The sequence below is a fragment of the Lontra canadensis genome, unplaced genomic scaffold (assembly GCF_010015895.1).
Source record: "Lontra canadensis isolate GAN:19392208 unplaced genomic scaffold, GSC_riverotter_1.0 scaffold93, whole genome shotgun sequence".
In the NCBI taxonomy this organism is placed as follows: domain Eukaryota; kingdom Metazoa; phylum Chordata; class Mammalia; order Carnivora; family Mustelidae; genus Lontra; species Lontra canadensis.
Window position 1 is genome coordinate 3,309,068 of NW_022631087.1, and position 24,907 is coordinate 3,333,974.

At 44.9% G+C, this 24,907-nt stretch overlaps 1 protein-coding gene across 2 annotated transcripts in view; it reads right to left on the reverse strand.

Annotated features, from left to right (window-relative positions):
• Positions 1–24,907, reverse strand: part of SYN3 (synapsin III) — a 449,127-nt gene that overhangs the window by 50,410 nt on the left and 373,810 nt on the right. For both annotated transcript variants that reach the window (XM_032836530.1, XM_032836531.1), the window contains exon 7: positions 19,116–19,178. In XM_032836530.1, coding sequence (XP_032692421.1) covers positions 19,116–19,178 — 63 coding nt within the window. The remainder of the gene's footprint in view (positions 1–19,115; positions 19,179–24,907) is intronic.

Sequence of the window (24,907 nt, forward strand, 5' to 3'; positions counted from 1 at the left end):
TTATTCGTAGTCTGTGCAGGAGCAAACCTCTGCTCCCGTCCCTACCTCTATATTACCTTCTCCACCACCTCATCCTACCGTTCTATTTTCCTCTCTCTTAACCTTTGTCTTCTTTCTTCTGAAACCCAGAAGAACCAGTGAGCAGTGAGGATGGCCAGTCCTAGGCTACTTAGTGAGCTTTCCCCATCCCAGGAGCTAGGATTCCTACAAGGTCCTGGAGGCTGGGGTGCAGAGCCTTGGGCCTTTTTCTCATCCTGTCTCCAGGAATTTCAAGTTCACCCCACCTATTCATTTTTTTTTTCCAGAGCTGCCTAACCTGTGAAACAATTCAGCCTAAAATATTATGAGGTTCCAGTAGATAAATATGGAACCAGCATATGTAATGTACCACGACAATGGTACATTAATAGGCCTTCAGATATCCCAAAGTCATCATAAAAAATAAAATCAAAAGACTGTAAAGCCACAATGACATATCATTACCACCCAGAATCCACAGTTTATATTAGAGCTCACTAATTGGTTGGTTCAAACTATGGGTTTTGACAAACGAATCATCATATGTATCCATCATTATAGAATCATACAGAAAACTTCACTACCTTAAAAATGTTCTGTGCTCTGCCTAGTCCTCCATTCCTCACCCTAGTCCCTGATGCCACAATCTTTTTACTGTCTCTGTATTTCTGCCTTTTACAGAATGTCAGCTAGTTGGAATCATATAATATGTAGTCTTACCAGACTGGCTTCTTTCACTTAGTAATATGCACTGCCGCTTCTTCCATGTCTTTTCATGGCTTGATAGCTCATTTCTTTTTAGCACTGAATAAAATTCACCAATTGTAACAAATGTACCACTCTGGTGGGGGACGTTGATAGTGGGGGAAACTATGCATGTGTGGGGGAAGAAGGTATATAGGAAATCTGTAACTTCTGCTCTTTTTTGCTGTGAATTTAAAACTGTTCTAAAAACTAAAGTCTATTTAAAAAAAAGACTATGAAGGGTGACCCTATTTATATACCAGTTCTGTGCTGGGGTTGGAAGAAAATAAACGAAATCCCTCCTCTCCTAGTGTTGCTAAGAGCAGTGATCATAGGGGACTACGAGACAATAACTCAGGATATATTGAGTGTTCCCACACATAGAGGCAGGGACTTTGATTTTTCTCTACTGAGAGAACACTGAAAGTGGCCAGAACACTGCTTGGCACATGGAAGGGGCTCAATTAATATTTACTGAATCAATTAATGAAAAGAACAGGCCCCGTGATTGGGGCTCTAATCATGGTTTCTGCCGTCAAGGTCTAGCTTAGAACACTGACAAGGTCTAACCTAGAACATGGACTGTAAGAGAGCAAGATGGAGCAATGAGAGAGAGCTGTGTCAGGTTCAGAGCTGGCTCAAAGGAGGGCAGAAGGACAGAAGTCATCATGCTTGAGTAAGACAGAGAATGCTTCAAACAGGAGAAGTTGCTTTAGCCAAGTATAGAGGGCTGAGTCCCAAGGGGGCGATATCTCAATGTATGATTTCAAATGTACTAGGTGCAGGTGAGTTTGGGAGGACTTGACTTAAGGAGGTGTCACCCTACCTCTTCCTGGGAACACACTTGGATCATTTCTGACAATAAACTAGGACTTAAGTACTCCAGCTCCCTTTGCTCTCTACCCTACTCTAGCTGCCCTTCCCTGGCTCCAGCCCAAGGCCTCAGGGTCTTGTGTGTCACTGTAGGTGTCTACTTTGGTGTCTATTTTGGGGTGATGGCATTCAAGGGGGCTCTACCTGGAAACCCCAACTATGTGTGAGCGTTGGGAGCAGTGGTGTCCTGGAGCTGACTCATACTGGCTATTTTCTAATGTCCATGGAAGGATCTGGAGTGTTGCAATAAACGTTGGATTACTGTTTTGTTAAAATAAAATATTTAAAAGCTTGGTTTTAAAGCATGCAAAAAGCACATTCGAATGTTTAATATGAATTTACTTGGGCTGCCTGGGCAAGTGTGTTTTGTGGAGCCCTTCGAGTAAGACTTCTTCCGTGTCTTGGCTTGTTTGGAAAGTCACCTGAGATTGCAGAGCCAGCTGGTAAAATGCTGGTGATTTTTTCAAAACTGTGCTCTGCAAGGACACAAAACATAGAGGTAATTTGGGCACCGAGGCTGATACAGACCAAGTTCATCGGAAGACCTTCAGTGTTTTCCTGATAGATGTGGTGATAAATGTTTTAAATTAAAAGTTACAGAATAAAATTATAGCTAATGCAATACTACTCTTGGGTCTGTCATAATTTCAAGCTCCATGTAGGATTTCACTGGAAGAGGAGGGTTCTGATGTCTCCCAGTCAACTCATGTTACGGAAGAGAAAATTGAAGGCCCCTAGAGGGACGAGGTTGGTTCAAGTGGTGTAGCTTCTGGAAAGGAAAAAGAAAAGAGGAAAGCCTGGAAGGGAGGAAAGGGATTTTCCAAGTTAGGACTCTTGGGCCTCCATCCAGCATCTTTGCAGTAGGACAAAGGAATGTGTCCAAATCTCATTATTTCAGTGGGAAACCACATCACCATCATGGTGGGTGCCAGAAACATTTGAAGTAAACCCATGCCTGCGCCTGTAAGAGCCAACATGCCTTGGTCCTGCTGACCTCTCTGACCTCACCTCCTGTCACCTGACTCCTGACTCTTTCAGTTCCTAGAACTTGCAGAACACAGGGCTGCCTCGGGGTCTTTGTACTTGTTATTCCCTCTGTCAGCAAAGCCCTTTCTGCAGATCGTCACATAGCTGGCTCCTTCTCATCTTGTCAGTTCTGTTGTCACCTCCTCATAGAGGCCTCTTTTGATCATCTGATCTAAAACAGCTCTTCCACTCCCCGGTCATACTCAATTACATCATCCTGGCTTGTTTCATGCATTTATCATGGTCTCAAATTATCTTTTATTTGCCTATGCCCCCTACAAAAATATAAAGCTCTGAAAGAGTTGGTACTTGTCTCTTAGATTCACTGCCGTATCCCTGTGTCCTTGCACATAGTAGGGATTTGGAGGCTATTTTCTGAATGGATAAATGAACGAATGGATGGTCACTGGGGACTCTTTTGACCTAAGGGAGTAGTTTTCAAATTGGACACCATGGAGAAGCTTTGAGGGGCCCATTTTTGGGAGATGGGCCCATGCAAGGAGACCAGTTGGGTGGGACTCTAGATCTTTTCCCTTCATCTTACTGGCTGCAGGGATATGATTTATATGTTGAGTGTTTTCATCATCCATTGGAAAGAAGGCTTGGGGACCAAAGAACAAGGACAGGTCACTAGGGAGGAAGCCCTGGATGGAAGTTTGGGCTCTAGGTCTTCAACCTGATACTGGGGGGGTTGTGAATGAGACACAGGGACGATATGGAGGGGTAATAGCTGGAAGAGCAGGGCATGGCAGACATATCATCTGGGGGTCCCAGGCGTGAGGATAGGGTCTTGGGGAGAGGGGTGACCTGATTCTAAGTTATCCTTCCAGCTGTCTCAGATCTTTGCCCCTGAGTCACAAACTAGTGATAGGCTTTTTGCTGAGGCCACAGCATTTTCCAGCCACAACTTTAAACATAATGTTTGCCCTTGCCCTTACCAAGAAAGCAACAGCCTTGCTCTCCGTGGCCTCATTAAACGGGATTCTATTTTCAAAGCACATTTTGAGAACATTCTTATTTGCTGTTCCAGGTTCTCAGAGAGACGGCCCAAGAGACTCCGCTGATAAAATGACTCTGGGCACGACAGAGATGGTGAGATGCTGAAATGAATAGCAGCTTTGTTTATTTGGCATTGGAACAGGCGAGAGGAGCTATATTAAAAAAGTAAATAAAGTTCCCCTTCTCTCCACAGAGAAAAACCCTTCTCTGGCCGCCCGGCCAGCCACACGATTTCCCTCGCAGAGCAGAACAAATGTGAGTAGATGGAATTTAACTTCGGGAGAAGAAATGTAAAAAATAAAATAATTATGGGGTGGGCATGGGATACAGCTTGAGAATGAGTAAGATTAAGAAGCAACTCAGATGCCTAATTAAAGAGCCAAAAATAAAAAGTAGCAACAGACTGGGTATGGGTCTGGCAATATATATACACATCTATATATACACAGGGTTCCGAAATACTACTGGCTTCCCTTCTCAGCAGACTTGACCTGCATTTTCTTTCCGTGTTGGAGAGAAGATAATAAGGACTGGCTAGAGTGACGTTTTCCAAGCATGCCCCATGCGCCCAGCTCAGTGCAAAGTGGCATGTGCCCACAAGCACAGATAGCATCCTTTTCCCACTGGCCTAGCTTCTCCGAGCTTCAGTGTTCCCTCCTGTGAAATGAAGATCATCGCACTGCCCGCCTCCCAGTGCTTTTGTGACAATTGCGCAGGACGCGCACAAAACCAGGGCCTGGCACCTTGCGAGGCCTGGGTGAATGGGTCGTGATTATTCTTACGGTTGTTTCCATGGGTAACTCACACTCAAAATGTTGAAAACTGAGCTTATTATCTTCCCCATTAGGCCTGTCCTTACTGATTTCACAAGGAATCACCGTGTTCTCAATTTTCTTCTGCCCCAGCACCCAGTTGCTCACTGAGTTCTTCTAATTTTGCTTTTCCCATATCCCTTGATGTTGTCCTTATCTCATTGCTCACTGCCTTGGTTCCACCTGGTTCAAACCCTAATTTCTTCTCTGCACTGCTACGGTTTCTTCCTAACGGGTTCCGGGGGGTGCTAATTTCCCCCTCTTGGCCCCCCACTCCTCTCCGTTCTCACACTACTGCCTTACAAATCCTGCCTTACGAACGTGCCCATTCTTTGCTTCCAGCCAACAGTGGCTCTCTCTCTCTCGGCTAGAAGATTAAGAGCAAATTGTAGAGTGCAACGTAAAGTTGGCCCCGTCCCCTCCCCAGCCTCACCTACCCTTCCAGGGCTCACTCTGGCCCAGAGCTCTGGGATACTTGCTTTGCATTAACATCACCTGGGACCAAACGATGCCTGGGCCCTCTGACTGCCAATCATGACAGAGTCTCCATGGGTTTGAAATGGTCATGAAATAAATTTAATTGGTCACAACCAATGTTTTATAAATGACAGACTGGAACAATACATATCAGAATGACTTGCACATAGAAAAGGCAAGTTTTATTCTTTGAAACTTATAACAATATATAATTATATGGGAATCAGCTGGCAAGACAAAAATCTAGTACTTACAGTGGTTTACTATACGAATTTTTGGAAAAGTTTTTTACTAGACCAGGAGTCGGCAAACATTTTCTGTGAAAAGTACAATGATAAATATTTTAGGCTTTGCAGACCATAAAAACTATTCAACTCTGATGTTGTTTTGTGAAAGCAGCCAGAGACAGTAACACACACAAATGGACAGGGCTATGTTACAATAAAACTTTATTAACAAGACCAGGTCAGGGGTTGGATTTGGCTTGTGGGTGGTAGTTTGCTAAGCCCTGCTGTGGACTGTAGTCTAGTGTGAGCTCATGTGTTTTGTGTATAAATTTCCTGCATTCAGAAACCATGTCCTTTCCACCTCGGGATCTTTTTAAAAATTTATTTATTTATTTTTAAACTTTTATTTACTTTATTTTTTTTAAATAAAATTTTAATTCTGGTGTAATTAACATACACGGTTATTTTAATTTCACCTCTGGATCTTAACCAAGAGTCCTCTATTCCAGAGTCTAGCCTACTCTTTGCACATAATAAATGTTCATAAATATTTGCCAAAATATTCAATAAACATTTACTGAGTCACCAACTCGGAACAGCTGGGATCCAAATCTACTAGCATTTGTTGAACGACTACAAGAGCCCTTGGCCTTAAATTTTCAAAAGCCTCTGCCCCTCCTCCAATCTTTCCAAAGGCTGAGACCCAGAGCCCAAAGGGTGTCTTCTCCCCAGCTGGCTTGGGTCATGTGTTGCCAGGGGTCAGAAGGAGTGATGGGAAGTGATGGAAACGGGGAGTCTTTGATGGACTGCTTAGGGAACTGCCCAATTATCCTGCTTATCAGTTCACTGGTTCCTTTCCTTTGCTCTTCCCCATAATAAATCAAAGCTCCTTCTGTTGTTCTTGAGTTCCCAGGTCACTGATTCTTTTGCCTGCATGTTTATAGAGTTACAGTGTGACCATGAGATTGAATGGAAGGGAAGGGAGGACCCTGACAAATGTCAGCTCTGCAAGGCAACACCTCAGCTCCCCAGGCCCTCATGCATTGTGTAAGGTGAAGGAAGGGGCTTGCCAGGGCCTGGTATGCTGTCCAGGGCCTGGCCTCAACCAGGAAGAGAGGTGGAGTCGGTGGGTCCAGCTCCCACACCCAGCGAGTTTATAACCCAGCAGAGGAGGCTGATTTGGTTCAGATTTGAAGATGCCCCAGAGCAGGGGTCTGCAAATTACAGCCTGAGGGCTATTGCCAGTTTTTGTGTAGCCCATGAGTTAAGAATAGTTTTTAAATGGTTGGGAGAAAAAAAAAAATCAAACGACGAGTGATATTCCGTGAAAATGATATGAAATTGAAATTTCAGTGTCCATAAATTAAGTTGTATTGGAACAAGGCCATACTCATTCATGTTCGTATTGTCTAGGGCTGCTTTCATCCTACAAAGCAGAATGGAGTAGATACTATAGACCATATGGCCTGAAAGCCTAAAATATTTACCATCTGGCTCTGTATGGAAAAAGTTTGCAGAGCCCTGACTAGCATGACTAGTTGACATGGACTAGCAGCACGGATATCACCTGGGAGTTTGTTAGTCTCGCAGGTGGGCCCTCCCCCGACCGGCCAAGGCCTAGTGAATCAGAATCTTCATTTTAGTAACGTCTGCAAGTGATCTGTAAACAGCTGAAAATGTAGGAGGCACTTAGGTTCTAGAGGGAGTGAACCAATATCTCTTACGTATCTACAGGTTTTTACAAGTGCTTTATCTCAATCAGTCAGGATGAAAACCTCACACTCACTAGGGAGATCTATTGGGGCCATTGGACAGATAAGAAAACAAAGACTCCGAGTTAAGCGTTCGACCAAAGTAACATACATAAGTGGCTGAACTGGGATTTGAACTTCTGGGTCTATTGCATACCCCATGGCCTTAATTAACCATGAAACTTCATAGCCCTCCTGAAAGAGAGGGCACGCCCACACTCATGGTCTGAAGTTGGAGACCCCCAACTGGTGTCCCAAGGGTGTTCAGTGGCCAACAGATACGTTTTATTTGGCCTACATGGTGTTTTAAATATTTAAAAATTAGTTGCCAATATTTTAAAAATCAGGGGAGTTCATAAGAGACCCAGAGAATTGGCTTCATATGAAAGAATCAGATCATCAGGCTGTGTGGTATCTTGGGGCTTTGTCCCGTCAGGGCTGAGTTGCGGTTGCCCGTGCAGGCTGGCCTGGCCTCTCTGGGTTCCTACAGTCTCCACCTGGCCTCCGACACATTCTGGAGACTGCCCGGATGCAGTGGGCATCTGAGTTGGCACCCTCTGGCTGTGCAGAGCAGCTGGGGCTCACTGAGCATCTTCTTACAACGCTGAACCTGACACAGCAGGTCTGGGGACAGGCCCAAGGGCCGCTGAGGCTGCCAGTCCTTCCGCAGAGCCTGCTTTGAGAAGCTTTGAGAGGCTGTCAAGGAGCTCAGGCCTGTGTGATTTCCAGGCTACACACACTTGGTTCATCACCTGGAGCAACTCAATCAGTGCTCTTGCTTCTGTTCCTCTATCCCTCGGGGTGGCTGGGGGCCCTCTTCAGTAGCTTCCAGCAGCCTCCTCCATCGACCCCACTGAATCCTCTAAATACAGCCATTTTCTACGAGTGTCATGACATGAGAAGGACTGAACAGCACTCACTGCCCCACTACATGGCCTCCTCAGCACCTTCTGGCCTCGTTCCTGGAGGATGGGGCATTGGTGTGGAGGTTCCTGGGAACCTGAGGCCAGGAGTGAGGCAAGAGAACGAGGTCTGCCAATAGCGTCTCATTTGTCCGGAGTCTTAGTAGAGACTGCTGAGAACCATGTTTAAGACATCCACTCACCCTGCCCCAAACATGCACACACACACAAGAGCAACATGCACACACGTGTGCACACATTTGTGCATACACACATGCACACGCTCCAAAATGTAGCAAGCTCCCTGCTTACCTCCTTCCCCGGCTTTCCCTCACAAACAACCCTGCTGCTGCCCCCCATAAGCAGTGGAGCCCGCTGACCCTAAATGGACTGATTTTCAAGAAGGCAGAGATGTGGCTCGTTTCCTTTCCAGGAAGATCAGAGGGAGACTGCCCGGGGCCGGAGCCTCAGTGAGCCTCAGTGAGGCAGGCAGCCTCTGCTTGCTTCCAGACATTTCTTCTTTTGCCTGCCAACAGTAAGAAGGGGCTGCACCTGCACATTTTGGCTGAGGATGGCCTCCATGGACATGCAGGCTGTGCTCCCCATGGACCAGTCTGGAGGTGGCCCTCCCCTTGGCACGGGTGTCAGCACCGGTGGAAAGAGCATGCAGCCTTCCCGGCATGCTGTGTGCAACCTTGGGCAAATCATTGTGCCTCCTTGATCTCTGCTTGCCTCATCTGAGAAATGGACACCATGGTAGCACTATCCACCTTAAAGGACGGCCAGAGCTTGACTAGGCCTCTGTTGTGGATGTGACTGTCTAAGGCTGGAAGAAAAGCAAGGAGCCAGTAATCAGATTGTGGTAAACTACATGTAGCGTTTCCCATCTCAACAGGCAACACGCGCACCTTCCTCTTTCTGAGGGACTCCTAAGGGGATGATGGCCCAGGCCTTTGTTATATACAATACCAAGATGGGCCAATAGACATCACCAGGGAAACAGAGAAGAGAGAGAGAACAAAGGAAATCTTACTGTTTTTCAATGTCCGTCCGTTCAAAAATATTCTGCTTTTCATGGAAGAATTGTGTGGTGAGTGCACTAAAGCAGGTAATTGATTCTTTCCCGATCAGTCTGTTCCTGGGCTTCTGTTCCTCTTGACAAAATGGGTCTTGTGGGGTGTGGGGGTGCACACGGTCCTTGAAACCCTGTGCCAGGAGGAAGAGTTTTCTTTTTCTCCCTCTCATTGTCTTGCATCAGTGTCCTCAGTCTTGGCTTCGGGCCCAGGGTGAGATCAGTCCACCAGCCAAGAGCAGTTCAGATGAAAAGGTCAGTGCTGGTCTCCAAGGTACTGACATGTTTTTTGGGTGGGCCCTGTGAAATTCTTTACAAATCAACTCTCCAATGAAGTTGGCGGGTCGCCTTATCAAGGGAAGAGATGATTCCACCAGCGCGTTCCCAAGTGTCCCACGCAGCCTGAAGCAAAGGGCGGAAGGACCTGCTGACCTTGATTCGAATCCTACTTCCAGCACTTACCCCGTGACCTTGGGCAAAACAACTCTTGGAACCTCTGCAAAGCTGGGATCGGAGATGTTGAAGGCATGTGTATCCTGGCTCAGGTGCTCAGAATTGCTAATACCCTCTCTCTCTTCCTTATTCATCCTCCTGTCTCCTCTGCTTTGAGTGACCCCAGAGAAGTTGAGTAATTTGCTCAAGGTTATAACGCTGGCAAACGGCAGAGTCAAGATGAGAACGCAAGGAGGTCTAAGCTCAAAGCCCATATTCTCCCTCACTTACCTCCCCATCTCACATTTACTTTTAACACTTTTACTCACTATTCTTCTGAGCGATCAGGTGAGGAAAATCATGACACCAGCACTTATGTGTTTAAATGATTTGCTAGGTGGATATTGCTGGCTTCTGAGGTGCAGGGCTGACAAGGAGAATCCAGGTCTCCCGAACCCAGGTCAACCAAGAGAAATGCACGGATGTGGGAATTGGCAGAGGAGGGCCGCCATTAGAGATCTAAGCCTGAAGCCGTCCTAAGAAAAATGAGTGGATGGTCCAGGTGACTTTACCTTAAATATGACAAACGTCAGGGTAGATAGAATCATAAAATGACTATTTTAGTTTGCTTCTGTTTATGCTTAGAATTTTGGCATTTTGGCATCCAAAGGAAGAAAGAGACCTTTAGGACTCTATAGAACATGTAGTGTGTGTGTCTGCATGTGTGTGTGATGTACACACATATGTACAAATACCACATACACACACACACACATGTACACACGGGTGCACAGAGTTGAAACTTGTTATCTGCGGTAGTTATGTTCTATAACATTGCAGCCAATACCGATTTTGTGAATACCGAACTATTGCTCCTAAGGGAAATACAGGGTTTCTGGAAGCCTCTGATCACAGACGTTTCCATCAACTGAGTAATACATAACCTTGTTCTATGTGTGATTCCGTTTCAAGCCATCTTATTGAATATATATTGTTCATTGATTAACATCGAACTAGTAGCCAACAGCACTGTAACTCATGCCTGAACAAAGCTTATCTAACACTTTTTTTTTTTTCCCCTGTAAGAAACATCACAGCCTTCTTGCACTTAGGATTTCTTGCACTAACAGCACTTCAGCTTCACACTTCTACGTGGGGCAGCATTTTAAACAATAAAATCACCACGAGAAAGTGCAAGAATGTGTAGTGTGGCTCTACATAGAAGCCACATGGGAGAAAAGGACACTCGTTTATAGTATGAGAGCTGAAACAAGGCGGATTGCTACCTTGCTGGACCTCAGCCAGGAACGTGCCCATTATTGGCTACTCTGCGTATGTCTCTGAATGAGCGCGAAAGTGCTGTGAGTCAATTTGGGGATTACAAATAACAAATAAATTTTAGTGAATAGTTGAATTTGTATGGAATCCATGAATAATGAGAAAGCGTGGTTTATATTGTGCTTGTAGAAAGGACAACCTCAGGCCAGAGTCTCTGAAAAGGAGAGCACAGTGCTCAAAATTTTCACTAACATGTAAAGGACTGATAGATCCTCCACTAAGGGTCCATTTTGCTCAAGAGAAGCAGAGAATACGTGAGGCTGGTGGTCATCTCAAGGGAGTGGTGGGGTAGGTGAGAGAGGAAGTGGGGGGAGGGAGGAGTTAAGAGGGAGGGTGGTGGGGTGGGTGAGGGTCCCTCCCTGTCCTACTTCATGGTCTGGCAGGGACCTTGAAAGCTGCTCCCCTGGGACACTTTGCTGGCTCGCTCCCCTCCCCTGCTCTCACCCAACTTGGCTTCTGCTGAACTCTCTGGTGGTCTCCCAGGTGCTGGGGAACCTTCTGGTTTCTTCATGGCTCCCCTGGGTTCCATTTGTCCATTTGCCCATTCCTCGTCCTCCCTCCTCCACTACTGTGCTCTTGGGCCATGACTCCTACTTAAAGAGTGGATGATGCTGGGAAAGCTTGCTGAATGAGTCAGTTCAAGAGAGGATACCTGAGTCCAGGTTGCTCAGAGCTGATGACAGAAGCAGCCCTGACCCAGTGGGGTGTGCAAGATGCCTGGGCTGCTGGAAACATGGAGTTGAGGAGCATGCCACCTTGATGCTCCAGAGCAGATGCAGGGACACCTGAACCCTGTCACTCACTACTCCAGGCTTAGAAGGACAGCAACCCCTGTGCATGCAGGGGGAAAGTTAGGATTTCCAGGTCTGGGCTTATCAGCCTGTGACCACATCAGTGTCCTTCACCTCTGTGAGCTCAGGCACTAGAACTAGACTGTCTGGGGTTGGACACCAACTCCACCACCTACTCCCTCTGCCTCAGTTTCCTCATCTGTAAAGGGGGGGGTTACCAACTCTACCTACCTCATAGGGTAGTTATAAAGATTGCACTCAATGAGTGAATATATTTCAAGCACTTAGAATAGTGCCTGCACAGAGTAAACTCTATTTAAAAAAATATTTTATTATTATTTTGTTAAAATATTTATTTATTTATTTATTTACGGAGACAGAGAGAGAGAGAGACAGCGAGAGAGGGAACACAGCAGGGGGAGTGGAAGAGGGAGAAGCAGGCTTCGTGCTGAGCAGGGAGCCTCATACGGGGTTCGATCCCAGGACCCTGAGATCATGACCTAACCGAAGCAGGCGCTCAACTGGCTGAGCCATCATGCACCCCCAGAGTAAACTCTATTAAGCATTAGATTTTATTATTATTGTGGTTATTATGTTTTGTTATTATTACTGCTCTTATCTCGAAAGTATGGGTTGGAGTCAGATAATCTCAAAGGTCTTTTCTTTCCCTTTCTGCTCTGTTATTGGGGATGCTCTCTCGATGTGTGGCCTCGGGCAAAACTTTCTCCTCTCTGGGGCCTCACGTTCTTATCTTCTAGATGAGGTGCCAGGACTCAAGCCCTGAGAGTCTGTGAATCTATGAAATAAGGATAAGTCACCTCCCAGGGTGGAGTTAACTTGTGATTTTGGCCTCTCCTGGGGATGTTGCCCAGATAAGCAGTTAAGTAATCAGAATAACAGTTTACATTTGTAGTGGGTTTTTAAAGTTCCCATTCACTGAATGTTTACCAGGCACTCTCCCAAGGCTCGAGTGATTTATTCTATCTTCATTACAACCCCAGGAGGGCGATATTGTCCCCATTTGGAGATGAGGAAATTGAGGCACAGAGATATTAAATAACATTCCCAAGGACACACAGCCAGGAAATGGTCAACCTAGACCCCAACCCCAAAACCTTAATTCCAGATACCATAAACGTTAACAACCCCCCACCCCAACTGGCAACTGGCCTTGAACTTGACTTCTAATCCTCTGATAGTAACATGATATTGTGCCATTCCTTTTAATGGACTGCTCGTACTGTTGAAAATAACCACAGATTCTCATCATCGAAAGATACATAGAAGTGTCTCCAGGGTTTCTTAACCTTTGGAAGGGTTACAGACCCCTGTGAGAAGCTGAAAGAAGCTATGGACCCTTTCCCACCCAGAAAGTTCGTATCATACTTGCACATAAACACACACACACACACACCTCCCAAAAACATATACAGAGATTTGTCCCAATTTCAGGGGTTTCAAACATCTCAGGCTAAGAGCTCATGCAATGCTTAAATGGTCCTGAAACTTTCCAGTAAGTATGCATCTTTGCTCCAAATCTGCATTGATGAGAACTTCTTCCCTAAATGACCATCTATTCCATTAATGTTCCCCTCCAACTGTTAGAAATTTGCTCCATTGACATATTGACATTTGTTCATTTCCTCCTAACTTTGGTCCCAGCTCTGCCTGCTAGATATTATTTCAAGTCCCACCACATCTGCCCATGACAATTCTCTACGTTTCTGCAGAGGCTGCCGACGCTATCCCTAGCAGATGCCTCTTTCCTTCGTTGCTCAGTTAACCTTCCCTGGGACACACTGATTTGTCAATGGCGGCCTCAAACACCCAGAATGGATGTAGAGCCCAGAACCCAAAACAATTTCCTGGCCACAGACTGACCAGGGCAGCGCAGGAGTCTCACTGTATTCTGGACATCAGATCTCCATGAATATATCCTAAGAGCGGATTCCACTTTTTAAACCTTATTTTACTTTGAACTATAACACATATAGAGAGGATTGCATAGTCCAAAAAGAACAGTCCAATGAGATATCTATCACAAAGCAAACATCCACATCCAGAACTAGAACTGCTCACTCCTGCCTCCTCCCCACAATCACTCCTTCGTCCTCTACAAAGGCAACTTCTACTCTTTTTGGTAATAATGTTCTTCTTTTCCTTAAACATTGTATCATCTAAATGCGTATCCCATTTCAAGCTATGGTTTTATTTCCCTGGCTTGTGAGTTTTATATAAATGGAATCATTAAAATAGGGATTCTTTTGTATGTGACTTATTTCACTCAATGAAATATGGGTATGAAAGGCGTGCACGTTGTTACTTATAACTGTAGTTCGTTCATTCTCATTGCTGGAAGTTTCCCACTTGTCTGAATATACTGTACTTTATTTATCTAATCTATTATTAATGGATATGTGGGTGGTGCCTGGGTTCTGGCAATTATGAATGAGCTGCTATAAAAACACTGGTGAGCACACACATGCATTTAGGCTAGCTAGCCCTAACAGAACTTTTGTGCAACCTTTCAGCGGATAATATTCCAAAGCAGTTTTATCGATTCACAGTTTTAGTAGTTGTGTGTGTGAGTTCTAATTCTTCCATGTCCTTGCCAATGCTTAGCGTTATTCATCTTTTTAATTTTAGCTCTTTTGGTGGTTACAGAGTGGCATCTTGTTGTGGTTTTAATTTGCATTTCCCTAATGACTAATGTGGGTGAGCCCATTTTCATCTATTTATTGTGTATTTATGGATGAGAGGTTTTGGCAACTCCTTACTCATCTGACTCATCCTGAAGTTACAGCCAAATGGAATATAGTCTTTGACAGATGATGCTGTTTAGTCATATCTCCTTTATTGACTTCAAGTTTGGATTTTAGGTCCCCAGAGCATGTCTGAGCATTCTTCAAGTAATCTCTACACGCGTTGTGGAGCTCAAACTCATGACCCCGAGATCAAAAGTTGTGTGCTCCATCATCTGAGCCAGCCGAGTGCCCCTGAACATTCTTAATACTCATGACAGCTAGTATTTATTGAGAGCCCACCATGTTCCAGGCACTGGATGTTTGACATGCATCATGTCTCCTAATCCTCACAACCAGCTTATGAGGTTGCTACTGTGATTATCTGCTTGTACATATGAAGAAACCGAAGGTGGGGGAGGCTACATAACTTACTTGCTAGATTCAAATCAACACCCTGAGCCACTATAACACACTGACTCTCAAAGATGGAAACATTTGACCACGTTAAAAAAAAAAACAAACCTTTAAAAATGCTTAAAAACTAAATAATAAAATGGACACGTAACTGTCAAATGGAGAAAAAGAGTTGCAAAGTAAGACAAGTGCTTAATATGGAAAGAGTTCTTACAAACTAATAAGAGGACACAATAAAAAAATGGACAAAGGTTTCTGTGGTCAGCTAAGTCTGGGGAATTCAGCACATCTTTCACGTTCTTTTCCCCCAACAGTGTATCTAAGCAAATTCATGACTCTTAAGTGCCACACTAAAAACTTACTTTAGAAAGGGGAATCCTCTTACACTGTTGGTGGGAATGCAAGCTGCTACAGCTACTCTGGAAAACAGTACAGAGGTTCCTAAAAAGTTGAAAATAGAGCTATCCTATGACCCAGGAACTGCACTACAAGGTATTTACCCCAAAGATAAAAATGTAGTGATTTGAAGGGGCACTTGTCTCCTAATGTTTGTAGCAGCAATGTCCACAATAGCCAAACTATGGAAAGAGCCCAAATGTCCATTGACAGATGAATGGATAAAGGAGATGTGGTATATATATATATATATATATATACAATGGAATACAGAAAAAAAAATGAAATCTTGCCATTTCAAAGACATGGATGGAACTAGAGGGTATTATGCTAAGTGAAATAAGTCAACCAGAGAAAGACAATTATCATATGATCTTATTCCTTTGTGGAATTTAAAAAACAAAACAGAAGATCATAGGAGAAAGGAGGGAAAAATAAAACAAGATGAAATCAGAGAGGGAGACAAACCATAGGAGACTCTTAATCATAGGAAACAAACTGAGGGTTGCTGTGTGGGGGGATGGGGTAAGAGGGGGATGGGGATTAAGGAGGGCATGTGATGTAATGAGCACTTGGTGTTATATAAGACCGATGAATCACTGAGTGCTATCTCTGAAACTAATAATACCCTATATATTAATTAATTGAATGTAAATAAAAAATAAAAAATATTAAAAAGAATAAAATAAAAACTTACACAGCACTTTCCAAACCTATTTGAACAACATAGGCTTTAGCATCTGAATAATTACAATGCTTTGAACAGACTTTGAAGCCTGTTGAACTCTATAATAACCACTGCTTCCTCTGGTTTCTGGACTGGTAAGAGTTTCAACAAAGGAAATGAAATTAGTTTTGTCCCTGGTTTCTCAACCTAGACACTACTGACATTTTGGGCTGTGTAATTCTTTGTTGTGGGATTGGCTCAGGCACTGTGGGCTGTTCCCTGCAGCATCCCTGGTCTCCACTCAGTAGATGCCAGATGCCAGTAGGACCAACCCCACCCCCAGTTGTGATAACCAAAATTACCCCGTAGAGGCAGAATTCTCCTCCCCCTATGAGAACCATTGGTCTAGCCTGACTGATTTCTAAACAACCCATGATCCTCCACATGATACCCTCCTACCTAAGTGCCCCCAAACTGCATAGCGTCTCACTATATTTTAATTTCTGTGTCTTGTGACAGCCTCTATTCTTTGTTCAGAGAGTATCAGCCCATCTCTTTGGCTCTTTGGCTCTTCCTTGTTTGCTAGAACTCCTTCTACCTCAAGGCACAGCAAACCATGCGCAGTTCCCCAGACATGGAAATTCTTTCCACTCTCCTATCCTCTAGGTGGAATTAAGCTCTTTTCTTCAATCCCCATACTCACTGCACACCCTCCTATTAGACCCGTGAAACACATTGTACCTATTTATGTGCCCGTCTCTTCAATTCCTGAGAGCAGAAACTGGGTCCTATTTATCTTCTGGTTCTTGGCACCACGTAGGTACTAATCAATATATACAAACAAAGGAGCAAAATATAATTGATGATGGCAGTGGGGACCTAGGTAGATTTCCACCAACACTAAGTCCATTGGCAACCTCTTCACCAGTTTCCTCCTAGGAATGTTCTCTTTGCTGGTCTCCAGGAAGACCATCTTCCCTCTTGAGAGAAGTATAAGTACCATGGAAGGTACGAGTTTTGTTTTTCTCCCTCTCAGACATGAATATGACATCATCTGCTCAGTTGGCATGCCCAGGCCATTCCTGATAGTTTTCTCATCGCATACTGAAGGAGAAGAGCCCTTTTCCCTTGATGTCAGCATTTCTGCAAACTCCAGTTTATTCTAGCCAGTGACACTTTTTATCCTTGGATATGTGTCCTCCTTTCCATGGAGGAGTCCCTGTTGGGCCTGAGTTTCTCAGAGCACCCCTTCCTCTGAGCATTGCTTCAGTCTCTCTAAGTATCTCCTGTCTGGGATCATTTGAAGCTTGAGATCAACAGAATTTAATTCTTGGGAACATTTTACCAGAGTTGTCCAAGATGGTGGCAGTGGGCGGAAAGAAAAAGCAACGTTAACAAAGGCAAGTGAAAAGACCTGACAACCTATTAGACAGAGAGTGGGGAGCTGACTCCCAGATTTTTGCTTTGAGACAATGGAGGGACTGGAGGTTCCTGCTGCAGAGACAGCCACAGGAGGAGCTGGAAGAGGAGGAAGGCGAGGAGGGGGAGCAGGCTATCTGGGACTGTTAGAGTCTGAGGTTTCCATGGGAGACCAGGGGGACATGAAGAGGAGGGAACTGGATATAAGAGCTGAGGCTCTGGATGAGAAATCCAACCCCGGGGACTATTAGCGCGCAGGTGACCTTAGGAGCTGAGAGCGCAAATAGGTACATGTTAAAGATGGTGCAGCAAGAAAACAACATGAAGGAGATGGTGAAGGACTGGTGGAGACAGGAGAGCCAGGAGAGGAGCATGAGTTAAAGGCCACTGGAGAAGGAGTTTTGGGCAGAAGGGAAGACCAGCAGCTTTAAGAGATACAGGAAAGTCAGCTCCCATGAGGACAGTAAAGTGCCTGCTGATTCAGCAGCAGAGGGTCACTGAGGACTAAGGCAAGGGCAGTGCCAGAGCCTGGGGGCAGAGGTGCAGGAGGGCTTGCGGGGAAGGTCCACAGGGGCACAGACACAGCAACATGTCTAAAGAGGGAGTCCCTCATCCATCCGCTCACCCAACAAGCCGAGGGGCTACTGGCCCGGGATATGGCAGTGGGCAAATAGGCAAGACCCCTGCCCTCACGGTGTGCCCTTTCAGGAAGACGAAGTATTTTAGAGGGAGGATTTCTTTTAAAGACGGTTGTTAGAATCACCACCCTTTGACAGAGAAGGCCAAGAGAGGTCAGATGGCAACTTGTTCAAGTTCACATGAAAGTCAGAGCTGTGGGTCGTGCCCTGACTCGTCTGGCCTTTTGCTGCCTGAAGGGGATGAAGTTTGGGTGGGAACAGATGACATAGAAGGTATAAGAGGGTGGAGAAGAATAAAGGTGCCAGGTGCAGGCTTATTTATGAGGGGGCTGGGCCTACTCAGATCAAGGTTTCTATTTATTTGAGCCAGAGGTTTGAGAGGAGGCCTGTGGTGGCCCCCACGTTTCCCCACAATCCCACCCCTCTTATTTAGGAGTAAATCTCCCTTTCCTGTGGACATCCTGGTCCACACGGTTCGACTGAGGCTGTACTCATCTTCACATACGCTGGTTAGGGGATGCACCCAGGAACCCGAGCAAGGCTGACCAGCCTTCCACTGTGGGGTTAATATAGAGATGCTGGAAAGAGCCACGGTCTTTCTTCCTCTGTGACAGTGAGCTTGGGGACCAGGGTAGGTCCCTAAGCCATCTTGACTATCTGAAGAAAACACCAGGCAAAGATAAACAAGGTCAAGAAATACAGGAGACCGAGTTCTGATAGCATTGCTTGGCCTCCTGGAGCAGACCTTTCTGAACTCTGCACAGACTTATCAAGAACTCTCCCAGACTTCCCGGTGGCTTGAACCAATGGATTCTCTTTCGCTTCCTGATTTGAGTTGTGTTTCCACACTTGCAGCTGAAAGGACCTGACCAATTATGACAAATATGTCAGCTGTGACTGTGTAACATATATGATTTACTCTTGCAGAAGCTAACTGACTCCAGGGCCTTCCTCCACAGAGCCTTATGTGTTCACCTCCTTCTAGGTCCTGGCCCCGCAGGTGTGGCAGGGAGGTGAGTAAGACTGGAGTTTAGAGAGCCACCGTGGAAATGAGGATGGGAACAAAAGAATCAGCGTCTAGAAAATGATTTACATTCGTTGCTCTGAATCCACAATCATAGGAAACAATTAGCTAGCAACTCCAGGCAGGATTCAGTGGGTACAGACTGAACTGGAGAGACGCTCATGGTACAGGAGCTTGGGGGGTTGGCAAGGGGTGGGGAGGACAGGGTGTATCCTGCATCCTGGGCTCCTCCAACACTGTTCTGGGCTGTGGAGCCAAGGTGGGGCTGGCGGGGGAAAGAGGAAGAGGGGAACAAGCAGTCTGGGGAGGCTGCATGGGTATGAATGTGAGTCTAAAAGCTGCTTCTCATACCTTTCCCATTCCGGCATGGGCGTGTCCCAGCTTGACCACCACAGGGAAGTGGGGCGCTGTGAGCTGTAAGAGACAAGAGGAAATCACTCATTAGCATCCCAGAGTATTTCCACGGAGAGACACTGGGCGCCGCCTGTTTTGTAGAAAGATTCAGTCATCTTCTATTACCTGGAATCCCCACGAGAACGCTTTGACAGATGGTCATCCTGCTGCGGCTCCAACGCGCGAAATGCCAGCAATCTGGGCTTCCAAAAGAAGCCCTGAGCACTTATAAGCAGCCTGCCTGGGGCACCCACCAAGAGACGGCAGGGAGGAACAAAGCGACTGGTTTTGGATCCTGGCTTCACCACTTGTGCAACGTCAGGCGAGTTTTACATGATCTGTGGCCCAGTTTGCTCACCTGTAACATGGGGACAATGAGTGTCCATCCCACAGGGTTGCCGCGAGGATCAAACAAATTATTACATGTGAAGCCTTTACGTTGTAAGTACCCAATGAACCACAGCTTCGTGACTCCCACCATGGTTCTGCCTTACGTTATCCCTCAAAAAACCTTCACGTATCTTGGAACACACTCCTTCCCCCAAGCCCTCACCAGGTCAGCCTGTGAGGTTTCTTAATAGTGGTCATGCTACCACGGGCACAGACATGTACTGGCTGCACCCTATTGGGCACTGTTCTGGGCGATCACGATGTATCATCTCCCTTCGAGAGCCATGCTACTTGTCTTGCTGTTCCCTGTAGTGTCCTTAGCTCCAGGAACATCGCCTGACCCAGAGAAGGTGCTTGGTAATGCAGTCTGTGCTTCATTCAACCAGTCCTCTCAGCAAGACCTAGGAGGCATGCATGCTTCTCTTTAGAGGAGGAGAGGGGCTCAAAAGATTAGGTGCTTACTCAGGACCATGGTCACTCAGCTGGGAAATGAGGGCACCAGGTTCAAACCTAGGCTATGCATTTCTTCCCTTATTCTGTTCGTATATTGTTTGAGGTGAGTTTGCTTGGTGTCTACAAGTCCACTTGGAGGTGCTTGAGGGTAAAGGTTTTCCCTTCTAATTATTTAATAGTAACTTCAGTCTCCCTGCTTGGATCTACCTGGTCAGGGGTAATCATGTCCTACTCTCTGTGCCATCTCTCCTTGGTCCTGGGTTGTCCCTGACAGTGCTGTCTGTACTGACCCTCTGGCTGCCTTGAGAGGAGAGGAAGAAACTGGCTCTTCTCTCTTGGTGCCCAGAGTCTAGTCTGACATGGAGGTGCTGCTGTAGGTGCTTTGAAGGGTCTCCTGCGGGTCGCGGAGTCATTCGATGGGCCTCATCTCATTGTACCCATGCAATGGCTCCATGAGGCAAGCAGGGAAGGTTTTTAATCACCATTTCACAAATAGGAACTCTGAGACTCAAGGTAGGTGCTGGGAAGGGGTGGAATTGGGGCTTAAAGGTGGGCCTGTCAGACTCTAAGCCTGATGTGAAAGGTTTTCACTAAGATCTAGCTCAGGGCTTCCTGTAGTAGATGCTGAATAAAAAAAATTTCCCCCTTTTTGATGCTGATTTTTTTTTAAAGATTTATTTATCTAAGAGAAACAGAGAGAGAGAGAGAGAGAGAGAGCATGAGCACACAAGTGGGGAGAGGAACAGAGGGAGAGACTCTTCAAACAGAGGCTCAGCTGAGTGCAGAGACTGACATGGGGTTCGATCCCATGATCCATGAGCTCATGACCAGAGCCGAAACCCAGAGTCAGATGCTCAAATGACTGAGTCATCCAGGCACCCCCAGGCTATGATTTATCACGTCTTGGTGCTTAGAGAGAACAAATGCATCTTTTAAAAAAGGCCAATATTTGATTTTGATTTCAAAAGCAGTATGTACTCACTATATAAAAAGTTTGGAAAATGTAATAAAGTGTTATGTTGTTATTATACAGAAGACAATAAAGATCACCCTCAGACTTTCAACATCTGTTGGATTTTTTTTTTGACATTTTATTTTACTTTTTTGGTAAATTTTATTTTTTCAGTATTCTAAGATTCATTGTTTATGCAACACACCCAGTGCTCCACACAATACATGCCCTCCTTAATACCCACCACCAGGCTTACCTATTCCCCCTACTTCCCTCCCTTTGAAAATGGTCTTCTTTTTTTTAAATCCACATTTTTTTTTTCTCTTCCCATTTGTTCTACCTTGGGAGTATACTGAATACCCACTTCTGCTTCCTGCTCTTTCCACTTACTGTTCTGTGCTAAGCATATTCCTGGTAGTGATTACTTGTCCATTTAATAGTTATTACAAAATATTTCATATATGAAAAAGACTTAAAGAGCATTATCATGGCCATCACCCCACTTAAGAAATAAACCACTGCCCACATAGATGAGGTCCCTGATAGACTTTCTTACTGTACTCCCTTCTCTCCCACCCAGAGGTAGTCATCATGATATGATTTTATTTATGATATGTTTATTGTTGCCTCACATTTATTCATATTTTAAGTATTATTAACATATTTTAACTATATGATTCTCAAACAATATACAGTACACATGTTTAAACTTTATGTAGTGGTATCAAAACAAACTATTTTTGATGATCTTTTTAAGTACATTATGTTTGTGAGATTCATGCATGCTCCTCTATACGGCTCCTCTGTGTGGATTAGATTTTTACAGCTACATAGTATTTTAGTATATGAACACATTACCATTTGTCTACTTCCTGCTGATACACATTTAGGTGATTTCTATTTTTCCAATAAATGATACTAGTGCATCCCCCCTGAATGTGCAGGGGAGTTTCTCCAGGGCACATGCACAGGAGCGGAATTGCTGGGGCTGGGCAATGCTCTTCTCAGTTTTGCCAGGTATTGCCAAATTTGCTCTCCAAAGTAGTTATACCGACTTACACTCTCACAGGCAGGGAAAGAGCCCCCAACACCTGAGGTTGAAAGAATTAAATTTTACCAACCCAAGGGATGTGAAGTGGAATGAATGGGTGCACTTTCACCAAGTGGCTTTTGTTCCCCAGAAGAGTTGTCATACCCAACCATCCACTCACAGACTCTGGACACCTCCAGAAGTCCAAGAACTTCCCAGGTCACTTCTGGGGCTTTATCTCTATCTCATTTCAAGCTGGAGCACGAGGGATGGGGGTATGGGTGTGCTCTGACTTCCCCTCCACTTTTTTTGGCCTCATTATCTTCCCACATGCTGATGGGTACTGGATAGAATGTGGGTGTTGGAGTTAAACTTACTCTCTAATCTGGGGCTAGATATCTAACCTTTTTAAAACTTAGTTCTTGGATCTGCAAAATGTGAATGATATTGCCTAGCTTACTTGATGGTTGTGGGAAGAAGAAATGAAATAAGGAATGTCATACTGCTTAACACCCAGGGGAGGTTCAAACTCAAAGTGTAAAGTAGGACTGAGGGGAGGAAGGAGCTGACACTAGTTCATGGTAGTAAGGACAGAGGTGAAGAAAGGCTGAATGAAGGAGGAAGGAGAGCAGAGGTTGCTGCTTGGCAGTATGTGATAGTATGGCAGGGGGTGAAATGAAATCCAACAAGGGAAATCTAAAGGAACTTAGCAATCATCTTGCCTAGCCCCCATGTTTCTATGTGGTGGGAAGTAGAATTTCTAGGAATGCTCCCCAAGGTGTCCCACTCTAATCTCTGGAGGCTGCAAATGTGATGAGATTGTTATAAAAAGCCATATAAGGACTGTTTTATGTTATATGGCCCATGTGACCCTAAAATATGGAGATATCTGGGAGGATCTAATCAAATCACATGAGACCCTAAGAGCGGAGTACCATCTCAGGCTGGTGGCAGAAGGGGGAAGCAGAGAGTCAAAGCAGGAGAGGGATTCAGCACACTATTCCTGCTTTGAGATGGGGGTACTTGAGAAGGAATGGGGGTAGCCTCCCAGAACCAAAGGTGGACCCTGTCTGATAGCCAACAAGGAAATGGGGGCCCTAGGTGTACCTCATTGTAAAGAACTGAATTCTGTCCTGACAGGAATGAGCTTGGAAGGGGATCTTGAGCTCCTGAGGAAAACGCAATGTGCTGGAACTTTGATTTCAGCTTTATGACACCCTAAGCAGAGCACCTTCACATGCCAGCCTGGGCTTCTAATCTACAGATTTGTGGGATAATAAAGAGGTGTTCTTTTTGACAGCTTAGTTTGTTAGAGCAGCAATAGGAAACTAATACATGTGTGTGTCCTCCTAGAAACTGAAGCCCAAAGAGTAAAAGTGATTGTTTTCATGCCCCACAATAGCAGAACGAGAAGTCAAGCCCATAAGTTTTAGGACACCTGGTTGACTCAGTCAGTTAAGTGTCTGACTCTTGATTTCAGTCCAGGTCATGATCTCAGGGTTATGAGATTGGGCCCTGCATTGGGTTCTGTACTTGGTGGGTTTTCTGCTTGAGATTCTCTCTTCCTTTCCCTCAGCCCCTACCCCATCTCTAAAATAAATAAAGAAAGAAATAAAATCTTAAAATAAAAAAGAAGTCAAGGCCATGAGTTTTGACTCTCAATCAAGCACTCTGTCTACCAAGGCACACTTCCCTGGGGACCACACGTGTATCTAGGGTACAATAAATTCTTTTTTCTAATTATAATGATCCATACAATAATATTGAATCAAATGAATTCACTGATAGGAGTGAGAAGTACGTGGCTGACACTGTGCTTTATGCTATGAAGGACACAGGAGATGGAGCCAAAATTTCTTATTTTAGAGAGGTAGACTTCATGCCCAGTGTGGTCTAGTATAGGGCAACTCACAATCCTAAGATCAAGACTTGAGCCGATAGCAAAAGTTGGACACATCACCAACTGAGAGACACAGGCACCCTGGGAATAGCATTCTTTTTAGAACTGGATGGGAAGGCTCTAGGCTGGTGTTGGAGAGAAGAAAGAGGCAATTTGGGGCCAGGTTGCTGGGGGCTTTCAAAGCTGAAGGCCAGAGTCTAGATCTCTTGGATGGGCAGTGGGGAAATAGTTCAGATCTGGAAAAGGAGAGTGACCTGCTTGCTGTAGGAGAGATAGAGTGTATTTGCAGACACTGACAAGCCATAGACCAATCTGGAATTGATTACAACTAAACCAAGTACCACTGGTTGGGCCTGGGCTGGCCTGGGGATGGTGGAGAAAGTGGAGACACTCCCGAGTTTTTCTTTTCTCTCTTTTTTTAAAGTGATGCTTTAAAAAATTGAAATAATAGTGTTCAAATGACCATAGAAATCCAAGATGAGGCATCTCCACAACCTCATCATCTAATCAAATCAGTGTTTGTATTGGTCCATATTACTTTATAATCCCCATTTATATATCCAGTTAAAAAATGGAATGTTCTGCAATAATCTTAGAGGTAGAATTTGCCATCTATCTTCTCATTTAACATTATACCCTAAGTTTTTCCCTCCTATTTTGCCATGGTCTTTTAAATTTTTCTTAGATTCCCTCTCCCACTCCACTGGGCTGGGGATCTCACCGGCCTGGTGTGTCTAGTGCATACTCCTGCCCATTGCTTTTTATCCTTAATCTTTGCAAATATATATATGGTTGAGGTTGCTCTTTGTTTTTTCTAAAATGGCTCTTCTCACTGAATATCATGCCATGTACACTTCTTCTCCCACCTCAGTAGGTATACCCCTAACCCAATAGTTTTAAAGTTTCACAATATTCCACAGGACACGGGTGCTATAATTCTTTGGCCATTTCCCTATTAATAGACATTTGTGTAACATTCTGTCTCTCTCTCTATCTCTCTGCTACTACAAACAAGACTACCAAAT